The 16,880-nt window shown below is 36.0% G+C and overlaps 1 protein-coding gene across 2 annotated transcripts in view; it reads right to left on the bottom strand.

The window, feature by feature from the left end:
- LOC135681960 (diacylglycerol kinase beta) overlaps positions 1-15,865 on the bottom strand; it is a 32,308-nt gene extending 16,443 nt beyond the window's left edge. Inside the window, exons 1-5 of one of the 2 annotated variants that reach the window (XM_065196646.2) lie at positions 15,359-15,865; positions 4,140-4,213; positions 3,336-3,546; positions 1,980-2,198; positions 1,281-1,463 (exon numbers count right to left, since the gene is read on the bottom strand). In XM_065196646.2, the coding sequence (XP_065052718.1) occupies positions 1,281-1,463; positions 1,980-2,198; positions 3,336-3,546; positions 4,140-4,213; positions 15,359-15,431 (760 nt within the window). In that variant the 5' untranslated portion in view covers positions 15,432-15,865. The other variant, XM_065196645.2, reaches the window with a different exon arrangement.
- Positions 15,866-16,880: the final 1,015 nt, after the last annotated feature.

Below are 16,880 nucleotides of genomic sequence, written 5' to 3' on the forward strand. Positions count from 1 at the left end.
AGCATCAAAATTGGCATAGTTTTGTTTGTTGACATAAAAATTCGGAATCTTGCTAAAGGTTGTGGTTAAATATTCTCGCGATGTTTCATTAAATTGGCGGGTTTTCTTCGCAGGAGAAGTCCTTAGTATTTGCTTGTCTGTTATTCTATAGTCTGGAAGACTATCTTTACGATCGGTCCTTGAAAAGGCAAGTAATTCAAACGAAAACAAAAGCTTGCAGTGAGCACCTGTCTGGCGAACAAAAGCCAACCTTGAAGGTAATCTCAACAACAGCAGGACGTACAACTGACATAGCATTACAAATTTACAACCTTTCGACATAAGATAATATGGTTTTCAAAGTTTTTTTCTTAAAGGTTAACCGCCCAAGAAAAACGACACCAGCAGTTAAAACAACGACCTTCTTCTTATTCCAAACCAAAACAACAAATATTTTCACTGAAAAGACAACGCCCACACGGCAAAAGAAAAACAAAATCGCGCTCTGCAGTTTCAATGTTAAATAAACATTTATGGTGAAGGTTCTCGTTGCATTACCGCATGTAATGAGCTTAGGGGTTAGTTAAAGATAATTCGATGACAAACATCATCGATCAAAAAAATATTCTATTCTCAAAACGTGGAAAGCAAACATACTGCTTTGGGATATGAAGATAATAATGCAGGTATTAGTACGGGGAATAAATACCAGACCAGAAGTACCAGTCATCCTTCTCCAGCTGCTTTTATTTTGTTTGATAGAAAGATATCCTGCCATTAATTTCAAGTCGTTTACAGTTGGGTGACAATATTAATCAGCCTGCTCCTTCCAAAATTAAAAACAAAAATCCCCCTCCCTTAATAAAACAGCGATGAAAAAACGAATAAACAACTTGTGATTCTGCCATCGGGCAAAATCTATATAAGAATCCATCTCTATTAAGAAGTCCACCGCTATTGTATAGAAAGAAGGAGCTAATTTTCATACTTGGATTCCATTGGTAATATTTTCAATAGGCAGGCGGCACTGATTGGTCAACCTTAACAGTCATGTGCTCACGTTTCTGATTAGCCTGTTTCGATCTATAATTGGGTAGGCATATATTCCCTAGCTTTGAAGAGTGAGAAGACGAAAAGCTTACCTACACTTTGAAAATTATTGCTTTTTTCAAAGCAAATTACAGATTTTGCAAAATCAAAAATTTTACAAGCACGATGTTACAAAGGTTTTTAGCCTGCTTGAGCAAAATTCATACCTATTAAGGATTGTTATTTCTAAACTAATGAACTAAACTACTCACACTCTAACTTATCTTCCACCCTTGATCCCTCAAGCAGCGACAAATAGCAAGCAATCTCTTTGATGGAAACCATTGGCACATATCGCAGATTCTTGTAGTCAAGTAACTCATCGTCCACTGAGTGGCTTTGCTGACTGCCAGGGTGCGAATTCAACTCAGAGAAAGCTTTCCTCTTTGATTCACCTTTACGAAAACAATTCACAGTGGCAAATAATGTGAGAAAACTAACGAATTACTAAAAAAGTCAACATGATACAAGACCATGATCAGCGATCGGAAATTTCTGTGAAGTATTTGAAGCAAGGCCCTAAGCATATCTCCTTTTACTCTCTTACTAAGGAAGGCTTTCGCAGCTCAGACAAATTTTACAATAAAAAATGAACCATTTTGCACATTTTTCCTAACAAATCTAAAGTTTACAATTAATGTTTACATTTCTGGAAAGAATATACCGCAGTTGTGTAATACCGATAGGCCAGCTTTCTAAATTAAAAAAGTATAATGCAAAGACAGCGATACAAAGTAAGAGTCAGCTGCAACTGCTTGAGGTCTGTAAACACGATAGAAGAGACAAACTTTGGGCAAAAAACTAGACCTGGATAATCTACATAGTCACAAAACAAACTCTTTTCTTAAACAAAAGAAGAATTTCATGGTCAAATTAAACGAGATGGCCGATTAAAGTCCAAGAAACCCCACCTGTCTTTGATATGGTTGACAGACTTTTGGCCTTTGAATCAAACAAAGACAAACTTGTACTGTATGATGGGTCAGTACTTTCCGATTCGCTGTCCATTTCAATGCCGGTGTCTGCGGACAAAACCGCTTTGCGATCAGTGCTCCCAAATCCCCCAGCAACGACTGTCGCCGTAGCAACCATTGTTGCTTTTCTGGTTCCTTTGGCTATTCTGAAATAATCTGAAAAACAAATTCTAATATTGAACGATATGGCACAAAACGTACAGTTGATGCAGTGATACGTTACGTCACCCAGTTACGTCATTTTCTAAAAGAAAAACTTTTTGATAACTTGCAAAATTGAACTCAAGCCGTAGTTACATTTACATTTCACTGAAGTACACACCTTTATTACGAATAAGAACCATATAATGTAATCTGACTTGGACTTTAACGAATAAAAGCTTTAAAGGTGAATATTTCTGCTAAGGCTTAAAAAGCCACTGGGATTGTAGAGTGATCAGCATAAAGTCTAGAAACAGCCGACTGTCGCTTCAGAAACTGACAACAACGATTCACATTTAGATATTGCCTATATCTGAACGTTACCAGTTAAAATCGCATTTACCGGCTTACAACATAGTCTTACAACAACATAGACTTACAACAAAATCTACTTTAGAATCTTTCTATCGTAGAAAAAAGCTGCCGCCTAAAAAATGAATATGCTTATATCTCAGTTACGACTGCCCAATAGTCATAACTGAGATATCAGTACGGCGTCAAATCTTCTGAAAAACTTGCTTAGTCCCTTCATTTTGCATATTCTTGCGTCTTCGACGTCTTCGTGTAGACGCCATTTCTATTTAAAACGTTGGATATATGCCTGCAGAGTTTTTTGAAGAGGATAAACATATCTGCGTTTTCAAAAATATCTGCACACGGGTAGATAGAGTCTCAGCAGCTTATCGTTGTTGCATACTCCATAATCAATATTTAAGAAGCTGGGAGTACACGTGATCAACGTGAAGAAGGTTCCTTACGGGAGCATCTCTTAAAGAAGGAAATGCTCTCGGATTTCATGGCCATAGCTGAGAAATCTGGCAAGATTTTGTATCTTGCCCGCAATCTCATCAATTAAAGAAACTGTGGGACAACTAGGAAACTGACGAAGCTGTAACGCTGAAACTGACTTGGTTAACTCGACCATAGGAAATTGGATATTCCCTTGATAGTGCAAAAACTGTAGACCAAATCAGGGCTATGTATACATAAATTACACAATAAAAACCAGGGAAATCTAGTTCAGGTCCAAACGATTAGAATGTAATGTATATGAATAAAGGAAGAGTGTTAAGAAACAAAACCTAGACTCACCATTTCCGTGTGCGTGCAAACTGTCAACTGACAACGCGGAGTTGTGAGCGAGAAATTTCTTAAGCAGCGCTCTTGGTAGCTCTGGAGAAGTAACCTCGGAGAGCGGTACCTTTTTATGAAAGGTGAAGAACAGGGTCTGGCAGAGCTCATCACTGATGTCGTTCCCGAGATATGAAGACATAAACAGCTTGAATCCAGCATAATCCATGGGCTTTAAACCAAAATCAGTAAGAAAATATGATGTATTTACCAACAAAATAAAGCAAGATTTCGTAATTATTCTAACTTGCTCACAAGTAAACAAGCAAATAAGCATTTAATGCTACTAAAACAAAAAATACAGAATACAAAAAAAATGTTTAAAAGTAATTACAATATAAATTACAAGTTAAAAATACGCAAACTGTAAATTGAAGAGGCAGGGGTAGCATTACAAGATTGAAAGACATTGTTCCCACTAAGAAGTTTGCGGTTCAAATAAAACTGCACAAACTGCTTTCATTTATATAATCATTACCCTACAAGTTATAGGTGGAAGTACGTTCTTCTGCGTTATTGATCTTTTCTATGCAATTACTTTTGCACACAAAAAATCAAACTTGCAAATTTTCTTTTTTGCATTTTTAAGCTTTATAAAAAGGTTAGGAAGGGGGCACCTTTTGATAAACCTATAAGAAAATCGCAGCAAACCATACACTAACAGTATGTCTTATGCGGAGCGTTGGCGAACTTTAAAGTGTCTTGATAGACCAGGAATACTCCAGCGAGCAAGTTGGCTCTTAATAAACAAAGCAATGAACACACCTTCTCAGTGCTGTATTTTGGGTATATTCCCTCTCTAAATTCCATGAGCACATCTTTCAGCCGTCTCTTGGAATCTGTTGAAAGAGGTGAATTATTTTATATGAAAATTAGAAATGTTAGCTACATATGTGAGTGGGGGGCTAGGCATTTTTTACACTAGCAAAGCATTGCATGTTAAAAAATCGTCAACGGAAGAAAGGCTTTAGAAGCAGGTTTAGATGTCATATAGATAACTTTTGGAGGTGATCAGCCTTGTGTTCTAAGTGCCTATTCATCTAATTTGATTTGCAACCGTGAAAATCCGTGAAAAAGTATCAGATCGAGTCATTTAACTGATTACATATTGAAGATTCAAATTATTGCAAATATCATGCCCTATTTCTTGCTCAATGGCCAGGCGGTAACAATTGCAGGCGAAGAAGCCTGCAGAAACGTTAAATCTTTGTGGAAAATACTTATGAGTATATGATAAAACTTTCAAAATTCCACGATAAAGTCGAAAGGTATAAAAAAACCATTGCTACACTTCTCGAAAATCGTCTTTTCAAGAATTTCGCAGAACCCCTCTTCTGCAATCGAATTCGACCGAGTGTCATTACGAAATCCCCTTGTAGGACTTTTTTTTAAATCTACAAAAAAGATACTAAGCAGATTTTTTACGTGATTGTGAGTGCGCAATCACTAGTAATAAGGCGCATCAGACCTGAATTATAAAATTGTACAGGTAAAGCGGGATAGGCAGTAATATGTGAAAATGATGCAAAAATTGCACAAAAGACGGTGCATTTGAAAAATTCGATAGTGATCACCGACATTTACAAACCATACCCGGTAGACGAATGAAAGGAAATTTGACTAAGATAAGAACAGCGTGGCGAAAGATTTAAAATATTGTTAGTGTTTACACAAAACAATTGGAAGACAATAAAATTCAAAGAGTTGATGATCGAGTTGTTTTTAAATACGACAGGGCAACAGTTACATGTTTTTCGAGAACTGCAATTTAATTCGGTATCGTAATAATCAGTGAAATAAATCTGTTTTGACAACAAGGACTAAAATAGGCTTTTGTGCAGCTGACAAATTTAAGAGATGGGTAAAATAGGCGGCGGCAGAGGTGAAAGAATGAGAGAACGGATGATAAATGTTGTAGCCAACGTAGGTCAAGAAACGCAGCTGGCTTCAAACATTCATGCCAACATCAAGAATAAAAACGACTGCTGGTCCTACAGTTACAAAAACTACTGTCATCGTCGATAAAATTCTTCTTTGCAAAAGTACACGGCTTCCTTTAAGTAAAACTATAGCAAATTGGCTTAAGAGTGGGTTTCGCATTAAACAAGATCGACTTCTAGGAGTCGCTTATCTGTCACGCCACCACCTGCCTCGGTTGGCTGAATATCCAGCTAGCCTCAGATTCAAATATTTCTTTGCAGATTTAAGTTGCAAAAATGGCCCGAAGATAGCTAAGCCGTTGTATAAACTATGTGTTTGTCCCTACTCCAGGACTGATGCAAAATCATCTGTATTAAAAAGCATTCTTGGAGCCTAGAGCATGTAACGAAATCCCAAACAACAAAAAATAATCAAATCAACAAGTTAGCGTTGGAGAAAATAGCAAATACGATCACACTAAAAGCAAAAAGGAATCTGTGAATCTTTTTCAGTGTTAAAATAAAGAAGTGTTTCTTCCTGAACACCACCCGTGCATCGGAACATAGACTACAATTAACACCCGATCAAAGCCGCATACAAAGCCACATTAATGAACACACTTTTGGGGATACTTCAAATGAGTTGTTTTTATGCCACCTGAAGTGACACCGTAATGATGCTGTTGACTCTGAATGTCGTGTGCTATTTTTAAACTAGTATGAATGCATGGTGCCTACACCATATGTCAGAGCAATTCAGCTTTCAGATCTGTATCATCGCCTATTCCTGACATCTCCCAATTCCCAATATGGATGCAAAGATATCGTCAACATAAATAGACCGAATAAATTTTAATCTTGCTAATAAAATTGTTACTACTAACTCTTTGGATTTTAGCATGAAATTAAATACAAGAAACTACCCTGGCCTTCTGCAAAAAGATTTCAAGTGATAAAAACATCAGTATTGAAAAAGCGATAACAAATAGATAGAAATTCCGTATGGATTGTGTCATGGCTAATCGTAAGCAGCCTAATCTAACGGGCCACAGGCGAGTGGTGCTGTTGAGTCAGCTAGAATCATCGTGCCTAAAAAAACCCAATACAAAAGCATCCGTTAGTGCTTTGTACTAAGGTTACTATCACGGATAAAAATGCAATTTAGCAGGAATACAGAATAATATAAAGGCCACGTTGAATATCATTTTACACTTTCTGCGAAAGGGTCCAACCCTTTAGTGTAAACGAAATCTTTTGGGATAAACACGAAAAGACACTGGATGATGAAAAAGGAGTCAAGTTAAACATACCAAGCGGAACATTCAGTTTAAATTCTCTACCCATTTTGGCAGGAATGCTATCGAAGAAGCATTGTGTATGATATTCTCCTTGTCTGTAGTTGCTTGCTTCCTTATTATCTGCAGGCTTCATCTTGCGATATACAGCCCTTGTACAGGACAGCAGCAAAAAACATACAATCCACTCTTGAAAAACTATCGACAAATTGAACACGTAACTATGAAGCAACCTTGAGAAAATACAGCTCTAGGAACAGCGACAATACCACAGAAGACAGCGAGAGAAACATGCGATATTGTTCAAGCGATTCATACTGTAGATAAAAACAATGAGACAGCAGACAGGTCGTATCACTAATTTTAGTTGTATTCTCCAAGATAAGTGGTGTCCACTAGCCACAGCAAATAAAGGATTCTATGAGAAAACGTCCTAGGAGTATCAAAGAACAGAAAATCAAGGAATTCGGCACCATAAGGTACACGATTAGGCCACTCAAGGATCGATGTAGGATAGTACGAGGCACCAAAATTGCAGATATAAAGTGCACTTTTTAAACTGCCAGGTGCTTATTTCCCATGAGACCTGCTGGAAGCTGATTCATATCAAAAACTTTCATTTAGATAATGGAAAACTCTGTAACAGCATTATCAAGCGATATGCTAAACGACAAATTATAAATAGTACACAATATATAAACTAAAAGGTGCATGAACATAAAATTATGCAAATTAACATTTTTTTTGCAAACTGTTCACCCCGTTCACGCAATCTTGTGCAAGATAAACAAGAGTATACTTTACAAGTTAAAGGCACATAGACCGCTCGTTGGAAATGAGAAAGGCCCGTTCGAACACAGTTGAAAACAGTTTGATTGATGTAAGAAAGAAATAATTCTTTTTCCTAGAATGTTGCAAGTAACGTCCGTAAAACAAGAGAGTTCTGAAGCCATCGTTTACAAAATACCGCATTCAGCCAATTTAACTTTGCACACCTTAACCAGATTGACCACAAGAGCTTGTTGCCATTAGGAATCTTACATTGTTGCCATTAAGAACATTACATTGATATGCAACACTGTTGTCAGTTCTTAAGAAGTTTTTCTTTCAAAACAGCTCAATTCTTGTTTTACTGAGAAAAAAAGCATCCCGTCCCATCTGCGAGGTTACAATCTGCTGTCTAAATGAATTTTAGTTCTATTTTTGCAAATTCTTTGATCTTCTAAGTAGAATGAATTTTTAAACAGCCATTTTCTCCATTTTATAGCGTTTTCTCCCAGCATAATTAAGAAATGTGCTCGTATGAAATTCACCAAGGTACACTTAGAAAGTCTTTATCTTGACTATCATATGTCCAAAGTCTGAACAAAAGACGTGTAGCAGAATTAGAGGTTCCTGTGGTATGAAACTTGGAGCGTGGTCTTCAAAGGCGTGTTTTTTCGCATCATAAAGAGTTTTTGAAGTATAGTAGTCGGTTTATCATTCCTGAAGACAATAGCACAGGTACTGCTTTGTGACTCGAGTGTCTGTGGAAACAAGCATTAGCAATCGCTAGAAATGAGATATTTTCTCGACACGAGGTGTTCATTGTTCCGTGATACCCTAATGTCTAGTCTTTTCAGACGGTACTTCAAAATAGGCCTTCTAGGTGACTTTGTCTGAATGAAAGCAAGGATTATAAATAAAATTATATGAAATGTTCAGACAAAACCCTGCTCTGCAGCATACCCCGGATTTATGACTTAACCTGGTGGCAATAAATGCTCCCAGACTATGGAAGTTACCCTGTTGCCGAATTTAATCATGATTTCGGCTGCTCCACTCAGATGTTTTGACTTTTTTTCTAAATTTGATTGATGTAAGAACAAATACTCCACGAGGCAAGCAATAAACTGTATAAACATATGCGCCCGCAAGTTCTAATCTAAAACATTTTACGTGAATTCATCATCCCTAAAACGCGAAAGCTACAAACCTCAACCAAACGAAGACATTTTAAAGAGGCTGGATATGAAAAGGTGAAAACAACTTGGATATAATTGCATCTGGAAAGGGATATTCTTTAGTAATTAGCTTTACCCGAAATTTGAAGATTTTCTCAAAAGCAGCTGCTTTGTGGGAAAATGATCAACTAAATTTCAATCCTGAGATTTGTCAATTCACCTAAACTGCAGCAATATTGTTTGTTTTTAGTAGGATAACGTAGAATTAATCCGTCGAGTTTAAGAACAAATTTAAGTGAAGCTGAAAACGCCGATAAACAGCACATCAAAGACAACCTAATCACTGGGGCATCCAGAGACAGGCCATCCAATACCTCATGTAAGTGCGAATGGCGGTGTTGAAGAAAAAAGGGACTTGGCTTCAATCAATTAGTTTTAGTGAGGCTCAGCAGCTTTAGCTTTCCTTCGGTTGATCTTCATACCATTCCAGTTTATAGTGAAAAAAGAAGATTTACCTAGAGCCTATTACGGCAATTAGGCGACATTAACGCTGTGCAGATTGCAAAAGACATAGCTTAACATGCAACAAGATAAACCTAGTTAATATGAACGTTTGAGAATAAATAACGATTGGATCGTGTGCTCTTCAACATCAAAGAAGAGCACTGCGCAAGGAACCATTAGTCAAAACTGTTTCATATGATTTATGGACCGGTTGAGGTTATCTAAACACAGTAAATCAATAACCAATAACCGTATCATAACAATTCGCGACAGCTTCATGGGAAAGCCTTGATTAAAAGCGACAATAATCCATGTTACTCTCGAAAAATTGGCAGCACAAAGAACAACTGAACATGGGCTTTTCAACATTCAAACATTGAACGGCCGGTGTACTTTGCTACAAAATGGGAACTGTAGAAAATGTACACGTAGAAAAATAGATAGGGGAAGGGAATTATCAGTAATAGAAACGGGGAAAGGCAGCTTTCTCATTTGTAAGCTTAGGAGTTTCAGGAGTTCGGAGTCAAAAAAGAGTTACCGATAGCTTAGTCAGAAATATACTTCTCAAACAGAGCAATTATCCAGCTACAATTTCTTTGAAAAAAAATACTGATGATCTTGATTGGGAAATGCGTTACTGGATAGCTAAGCACAGCCTAAGGGATGAAGCGTTGACAAGCTTACTATAAAATGGCTTGTCGAGACCAAACCAGTCATTTTTAATTCAGCTCACACCAGCAAAATTTCGTTGCTAACATTTACTGGAAATATGCTAAATACCTTCAAATGAAATAAAATGCCAAGACTATTGATGCAGATTCTGCCAAGCCACAAAATATTTTCTCACACATTTAATAGAATAACAACTCCCACGATGTAGATATAAGTAATCCTAACATGACGTTATGAAGGAAATAAACCACACACAAAAAATGTAATGTTCTGTTTGATCCTGTCCAGCATATTGCTGGCAATGTCAGTTTGGATAGCTAATATATCAAGGAATATTCTTAGACACAGTTAGATAATAACAGGAACTTAAACAAGATAGAATCAACCACCCCATTGCAAAAAATTCCTTCCTTAATTTGAAATAAAAACATATCAATTTGCCTTTCCTGTACATTTATGAACCCGTCGGATAATGTCGAGGTTTCGCTCAATTCGCTTGCACTCAATACCAGACCCCAATGATCGGATAACGGATAGTATAACCTAGCTTGGTTGCAGAGCCGAAGGGGGGGGGGGGGGAGTTAAACTCACTAAAGCAGATTTCTGGGAACCATCAAAATCAAAACTGTGCCTGTCTATCTGTCAATTTGACTCTCTATTACACAGATGCTCTTGAAAATAATGAGTATAATACCCAACCAAATATAAAAGGTAATCATAAATAAACTACGGCTCAACACCCCTGTAATAAAAGCTGAATTAGAGTTCAGTATCTTCTGCATTTAGAAGTTGGAGCTTTTAAATAAGAATAGCTAAGACTAAGAGAAGGAATTATCTTAAAAATAATGACCTTAAAAGTATTCGTTAATTTACAACAATTTTGGTATTCTATGACTACACAAAAGTTGCAAAATTGTGTCTCATACTTGAGTGCTTTCATCTGACATTTCTCGGGGCACGCAGGATCGAAAAATGATCAGAGAATGGACAGAAATTTATACCCCAATGTTGATCGAATGTACGGCGAGAGGAAGAACGACGCGTTTGATTGGTTTCTTGTTTTTTACCAATCGGGGACTACTAACCCTTCATATGATTGAAGAGTCCAAGTGAGAAAATGAGCTCCTACTGTCTACAAAAACCTGGATTTTGATTTAAATATTGACATAGTCTAAAATGCCATTATGAAAAGACAACCTTGCTTGCACAATGATTGTAAGATTGCTGTTACTGTTTGCTCTAGGACAATCTGGATTCGAGAGTAAGTTTTGTAGGATAAAAATTACAAGGGATGAAAGTAAACAGAGAGGGAAAACACAAGGCGTGAATTTTTTTCCAGAAACTGCGTCTTACGCTTATCTTTCGATAGAGCTTTTGATACTTTGGGTTCATATGCTCAAGCACAAAATATTTGTCCTGATAAAACAAACCTGCGATAACGAATATTTTCAGAAAACAGCCATACCTTTCAGACAGATTTGTCATTAATATAGCATGTGTTTTCATTGAAACATAATTTCTTTGTTAATGGAAAAGGAGACCTAGCCACAAAACTTCTTCACTATGGATAAATTGAGTTTACTGTTGGCAGAGGAACGGAGATGAAAAAGTCCGAAAATGATGGAGGATTATGGTACCTGTGGCTACATGAAAAATCTAGACACTATTTCAGAATGTGCGGTTAAATGTATAATAAAATATAGCGATGCCAACTGACTTTTATTGTATTGAAGCTGAGATGCTTTGAAAATATGGGATTTCATCATACTTAAGGAACGCAAGAAAACGTCTTGAAACCACAAAGATCATGGATTCCTTAATCACTATGTTTACTCAACGTACAAGTTTCATTATTCATATTCTCAATAAAATATCGCATAGGTGGTGTCTCATTCCAGGCACCAGTTATAGCCGCAGGCTTTATTTTCGCGTTTGTTAATTCTAAAACATGAATTAAAACAAGCAAAAGATTCTGACCATAATTGTGTGTAGACTTGGCATCAGAAGTCAACATTGTGCACAGAATTTTGAATTGTTTTGCATGGAAACTCTTTGCAATAGAAAGGCAGTGATATAAGATTATATTGGATTCTCTACATCTTTCACCTAACAAGCATAAGACTCAAAGACTTTTCCCCACTTGCCATCAATATTTAAAGCAAATTTTCGCTTCTCTTTAAAAACCTCAGAAAAATCTAAAACTCAAATGAATCCATTCCACAATAGTATCACACAGTAATGCAAAAATTAAAATTCACATTATTATATGCAGGAAATATTTTTTCATTTGGTATATCCTCTACATATTTATGGTGCCTCTAGAAACGAAATCAGAATCGGAAGGGACACAGACTAATAAGGTTGGTCAGATCACTTCCAAAGCAAACAACAAGTCCTAGCTTATTTAGAAGAGGAACTAACAACAAGTCAACATGAGAAACAGGCAACATATCATGAAGAATCAAACATTGATAAATAGATGATATTGAAACTAACAATTAGTTAGCTCTGAATGTACACTGAAATGATTTTCATCAACATCAGGAAATTTTAATGCTGAAACAACATGCAAACTTAGGTGTTTCTTTTCATAAAATAGATTGTCATCTTGAAGAGTGGTTTTATTTTCAAAATATAGAGCCCAGCAATGACACTTTTCAACCATTATTAAAAGCAATTTCAATGCATAAAGAGGTGACAAAGAGGGAAAAAGTTCACAAGATGTCATAGCATTGGGAAAATTGCTGTACATTTTCTGGACAGGTGGGAAAGTCACACCAATTGTCTGGGAATAGAATGTTTCATATATTGTCTTTCAAGTTATCCTAATGGCAACAGCTTGATATCTGCAAGATTCTTCACAAGCATGCTTGAACATGTTTGTTTGCTTAACAGTCAGTGACATATAGAGCAATATAAGCAGACATGCTGGACAAGAAAATTTGTCAGAAAATAAACATTGGGAATCAAATTTCAGATTTTAACAATGGGAATCAAATTTCAGAAGAAAGCCTCCATGAAGAGATAAATCCAGCCAATTCCAACTTATCCAAATGTTTGTTTCCTTTTGTAAATGTCCTTTGAGTTTCAACATAGTGCTGGTGAACATGCCAGAGCTTGTTGCAGATTCTTCAAGTCATACACTTATTATTTGTTTTTGACATAAGCTTGACAACTAATTCTATAAAGTTACAGAGAAAGTATAATTTTCTTGTATAATCACTATACAATTGATGTAATGTAACCAAAATATAAGCAATAAGAAATCTTAATGATGCATTTCATAGAAGGGCAATAATCATGAAAAAAAGAATGTTAATTTACTCAAATAATAAATTGCATATAAATATGCATTTGCCTTTGGTATCATTCTTAATGGGATAGCTTGAAAGGCAATATTACTTTTTTTGCCAAAATTCTATTTGGATGTATATACATATATGTATATATATCTATATATATAAATATATTCAAAATTACTGTTTACCAGTTTGTCATAAGTGTAAGATGTGGTATAACACCTATTCTGATGATCGCACTAAGCATGGAACTGGAAGAAGCAGCTTAGAACCACCTTGTTCTATACATCAAATAGCATTTATAAATATATACACAAATACACAAGTGTTTTTAGCATTTTTAATGAGCTTCAGATATCATATACTAAAATCAGCAACTATCAGAGATAAAAACAAGCTTAGGGTTGCTTTGATTAAGTAAAACCAATATCATACCAACAATTTGTTATTTATAAGAAATTAAATATATATCATGTCTCTTTTGTCATTATACATCTGAATTCGTTTACTATCAGTCTTATTATGATATAGAAACATTATCAACAGCATGCCTGGGCATAAGTGGGATTTCCAAAGGAGACTGGAAATTGATGAGAAGGGAAGAAGTTTGGCTTAAGGTGTTCTGTTCCTGGAACCTGGGTGCTTAGGGGCAGTAAAAATCCTTCAGCAGGGTCTAAAGAAGAAGTCTGGGAAGCTCAATTTTTTTAGCCAATTCATGATGAGAGCGTCCTCCAAATATAATGGCTTTTGATAGCAATCTATCATATATGCTCAAATTGAAGGGATGGTTAAGTCAAAAGAGGTTTGTTTGTATCAGATGACCACCTCTAGCTTTTCTTGCATGTATTTACTAAAATATAAGAAGCTTCTTCAAAAAATGTTTCTCACAGAGTTAAATAGCTTCATTAGTTAAAAATGAAATTGATTAAGAATAATAATGTTTGATTTATACATATTTGGTATCTTTACACAAAATTAGAAACAAATTGAAACAATGGAACCTAATCAGGAGATTAAATATATGTAATATAACGTAATATATATATTACAAAATTATATTTGTCTTGAAGAAAAAGCCATAAATATGCAGTCATGGTAGTCAACAATTGTTTCCAGTTTTACTATGAACATTTTGAATGCATTTCTCAGTTGTGTTCTCGCAATATCATTAAAGAAATTAATTCTGTTTCCTTAAAAACAATAAAAATTCACAAATATACTCCTTTTTTGTCCGATAGCATTTTCTGTGAATATTGCTTATGGTAACATGATTCCGGCATTAACAATTTATTATTTTTCTTTCTTAAAAGTAAGAAAACAACTAAATCATCAAGCATTGTGTATAAAAAGCTACTTTCTTCTAGAATTATCAGGTGACATGATTTTTTTGTATCTCTATGAATTATTAGCAGCTGGGACTGTCAAAATATGGTTGAATAATGGTTTATTTAGTTTAGATTCTTTGCTTGAGAAAGACTTTTGCGGATAAAATATATGTTACAGGTAAAAGGTGGAGTTATGTGGTGAGACATTTGGCCAAGAAAACATTAATCAGCTTCGAACAAAAGGGATGTTTACAGCAATGAAAACTTAGCAAATATTTTATTGTACCTGTAATCAAAATATGGCAGAGTCACATACGATATTTTCATTCATAATGAGAACAATTACGCTGAGTTTAATCTGACATGTCAATATACTACAGTCGATAACTTCAGCGTAGAAGGTGGATATTTCGGTCGGTGATGAGGTAGAACGGAAGTGGGTGTTGATGATATTTTGGCTTAACAACACTGATGTACTTGCAGAAAACAACGTCCGCTGGAAACCTAACACAAGCTGCTGAATTTCTTACCCATGTCAATCCACCTAAGTATACGTCAGTGTGCCAATTGGATTAATAACTGACAGGTAACAACTTGTGTTAGTGAATAGCCGAGCTTCTCGGTATACTAAGCACGTCGCAAGAACTTAAGTAATTTATCGTAAATTTCGCTGTGAACATTCACAGCTCAGTAATCAGTAATAACTTATAAAATTAGGTTGATCTCTGCAAAGCAATACCCGCAATCGCGATGAAATTGAATTTTACAGGGAAAACCAATCTTTGCCAAATAACATCAGTTGACGTGAAATCGCGCTTTAATATTTTGTAAGTTAATTGAAAATACAGAAAGTTTTCGATCTGCTTTTTTGGAAGAAAAAGCGCATTTATCGCAGTGCTGTATTAACACGACAAAATGAGTGTAAGCAGTTAGAGCAACAGGAAATATATTTATGTAGCGTATTTCGGTAGGAATCTCCCCTCGAGAAAGTGTCTACAAATTCACATACAAATTTGAAATTACTCACATTTCGTGTACTCCTGCAGCTGCTTAAATTCACCTGGTGAAAGTCTGTCCCATATTCCGACAGAGGTTGCCATCGTATCCAATAAATTCCACTATCGAAGACACTGAACTCGCCTATAACGTGCAAGCTTCTCACTTCAGGTCTGGTGTCAGCTTGGTCTACCATTACCTTGATATAACAGCCAAAATAACGTAGATATCTACCATGGCCATATTCCCTTTCTTCTTATAACTATGACGATATAGCAAGACACGCAAATTCTATAAACTTAAACCCAACATCATTCTTCATTATCTCACAACCTCAGCCACCGAGGTGTGTGTACGATGTTTTATCCTTATTTTCCGCGCTTCCAGATGGCGATCCAAAAGTCTCGGCGTCAAATCGAGACTGTGCAGCATTCGGACTCCCTGCATTATGCAGATTTTGCACAGAGATTCCAGATGTTCTCGCAAAGCTTTCTCAGGAAAGAGAGTTATGTATAATTATCTCTGCATCTTCGATGTATAACTTCCATTTATAACAATGCAAAGAAGAGAATACTATAAAAACATTTTGTACTATTTCTAAATTATTGCTGTCCACCACTAAATTATATTGTTGCTTTTTATAATGGAATTAAATATTAACCATGTGTCATTATTGTTGTACATTTCTCGGTCAATCGATTATGAAACTTTTGAATAGAAACGTATCAAGCAGAACGGATCCGATAAGAATATGCTGTTAGGTTATCCATACCGCCAGAGTTTGTATGAAAACATCATAAAGTTGGTATTCAAATTAACTTTGATGGGGCAAAACAGAAAAGGAGGACTTTTGGTGCACCCCAGCCATTTCACTGAAATATAATTGCGTGATAGATTTTTGATACATTTTTCTAGTCTTAAGGTCGATGTTTTTTAAAGTAAAGCTTATCAACAATCATTATCAACAATCATTATACCAAAGATGTCCATAAAGACCCCTTTCAGGGCCCGCGCTACCGATTCTAAAGTAGGGGCCCAAAAGGGGGTTACCTTCTTAATACTTAAAAGAGAAATTTAATACCTGTAGTTAGCAAGAAAAATGGGGGCCATGGCCCCCGGCCCCCCTGTGGCGCGGACCCTGCCTTTCTAAACCAGAATTTTTCTGCATTAGATAAACGCGTCTCCTTATTTTGCTCCGCGAGAGGCAGTAGGCTGGTATTGGATCGTTTTGAAAATTAGATAGACGAAAAGACAAAGAGAACCCGATGTTTTACTGAGTAGCTTCATCTGATTGACAGAATAGTCTAAACAGCTATGTCAAAAACTCTTAAAGTTTCTATTGGTTTGTATTGTTAAAAATGAATCCACTATTTGTAATCAAATATCCTATATTTCGCATTCATACAATATTCGGCTTCCAAAAGCCACAGAGCAGGATGGGTGGTGTCGCCGATAGTTACTGAGCCCACTCATATTATTAAAAATAACATATATGTTCTTTATTTATCGACAGTAAACACCTTGCTGAGGCACATTTGCCAGATTCATTTGTA

The sequence above is a fragment of the Rhopilema esculentum genome, chromosome 16, assembly GCF_057945365.1.
Source record: "Rhopilema esculentum isolate cy_ngs chromosome 16, ASM5794536v1, whole genome shotgun sequence".
NCBI lineage: Eukaryota > Metazoa > Cnidaria > Scyphozoa > Rhizostomeae > Rhizostomatidae > Rhopilema > Rhopilema esculentum.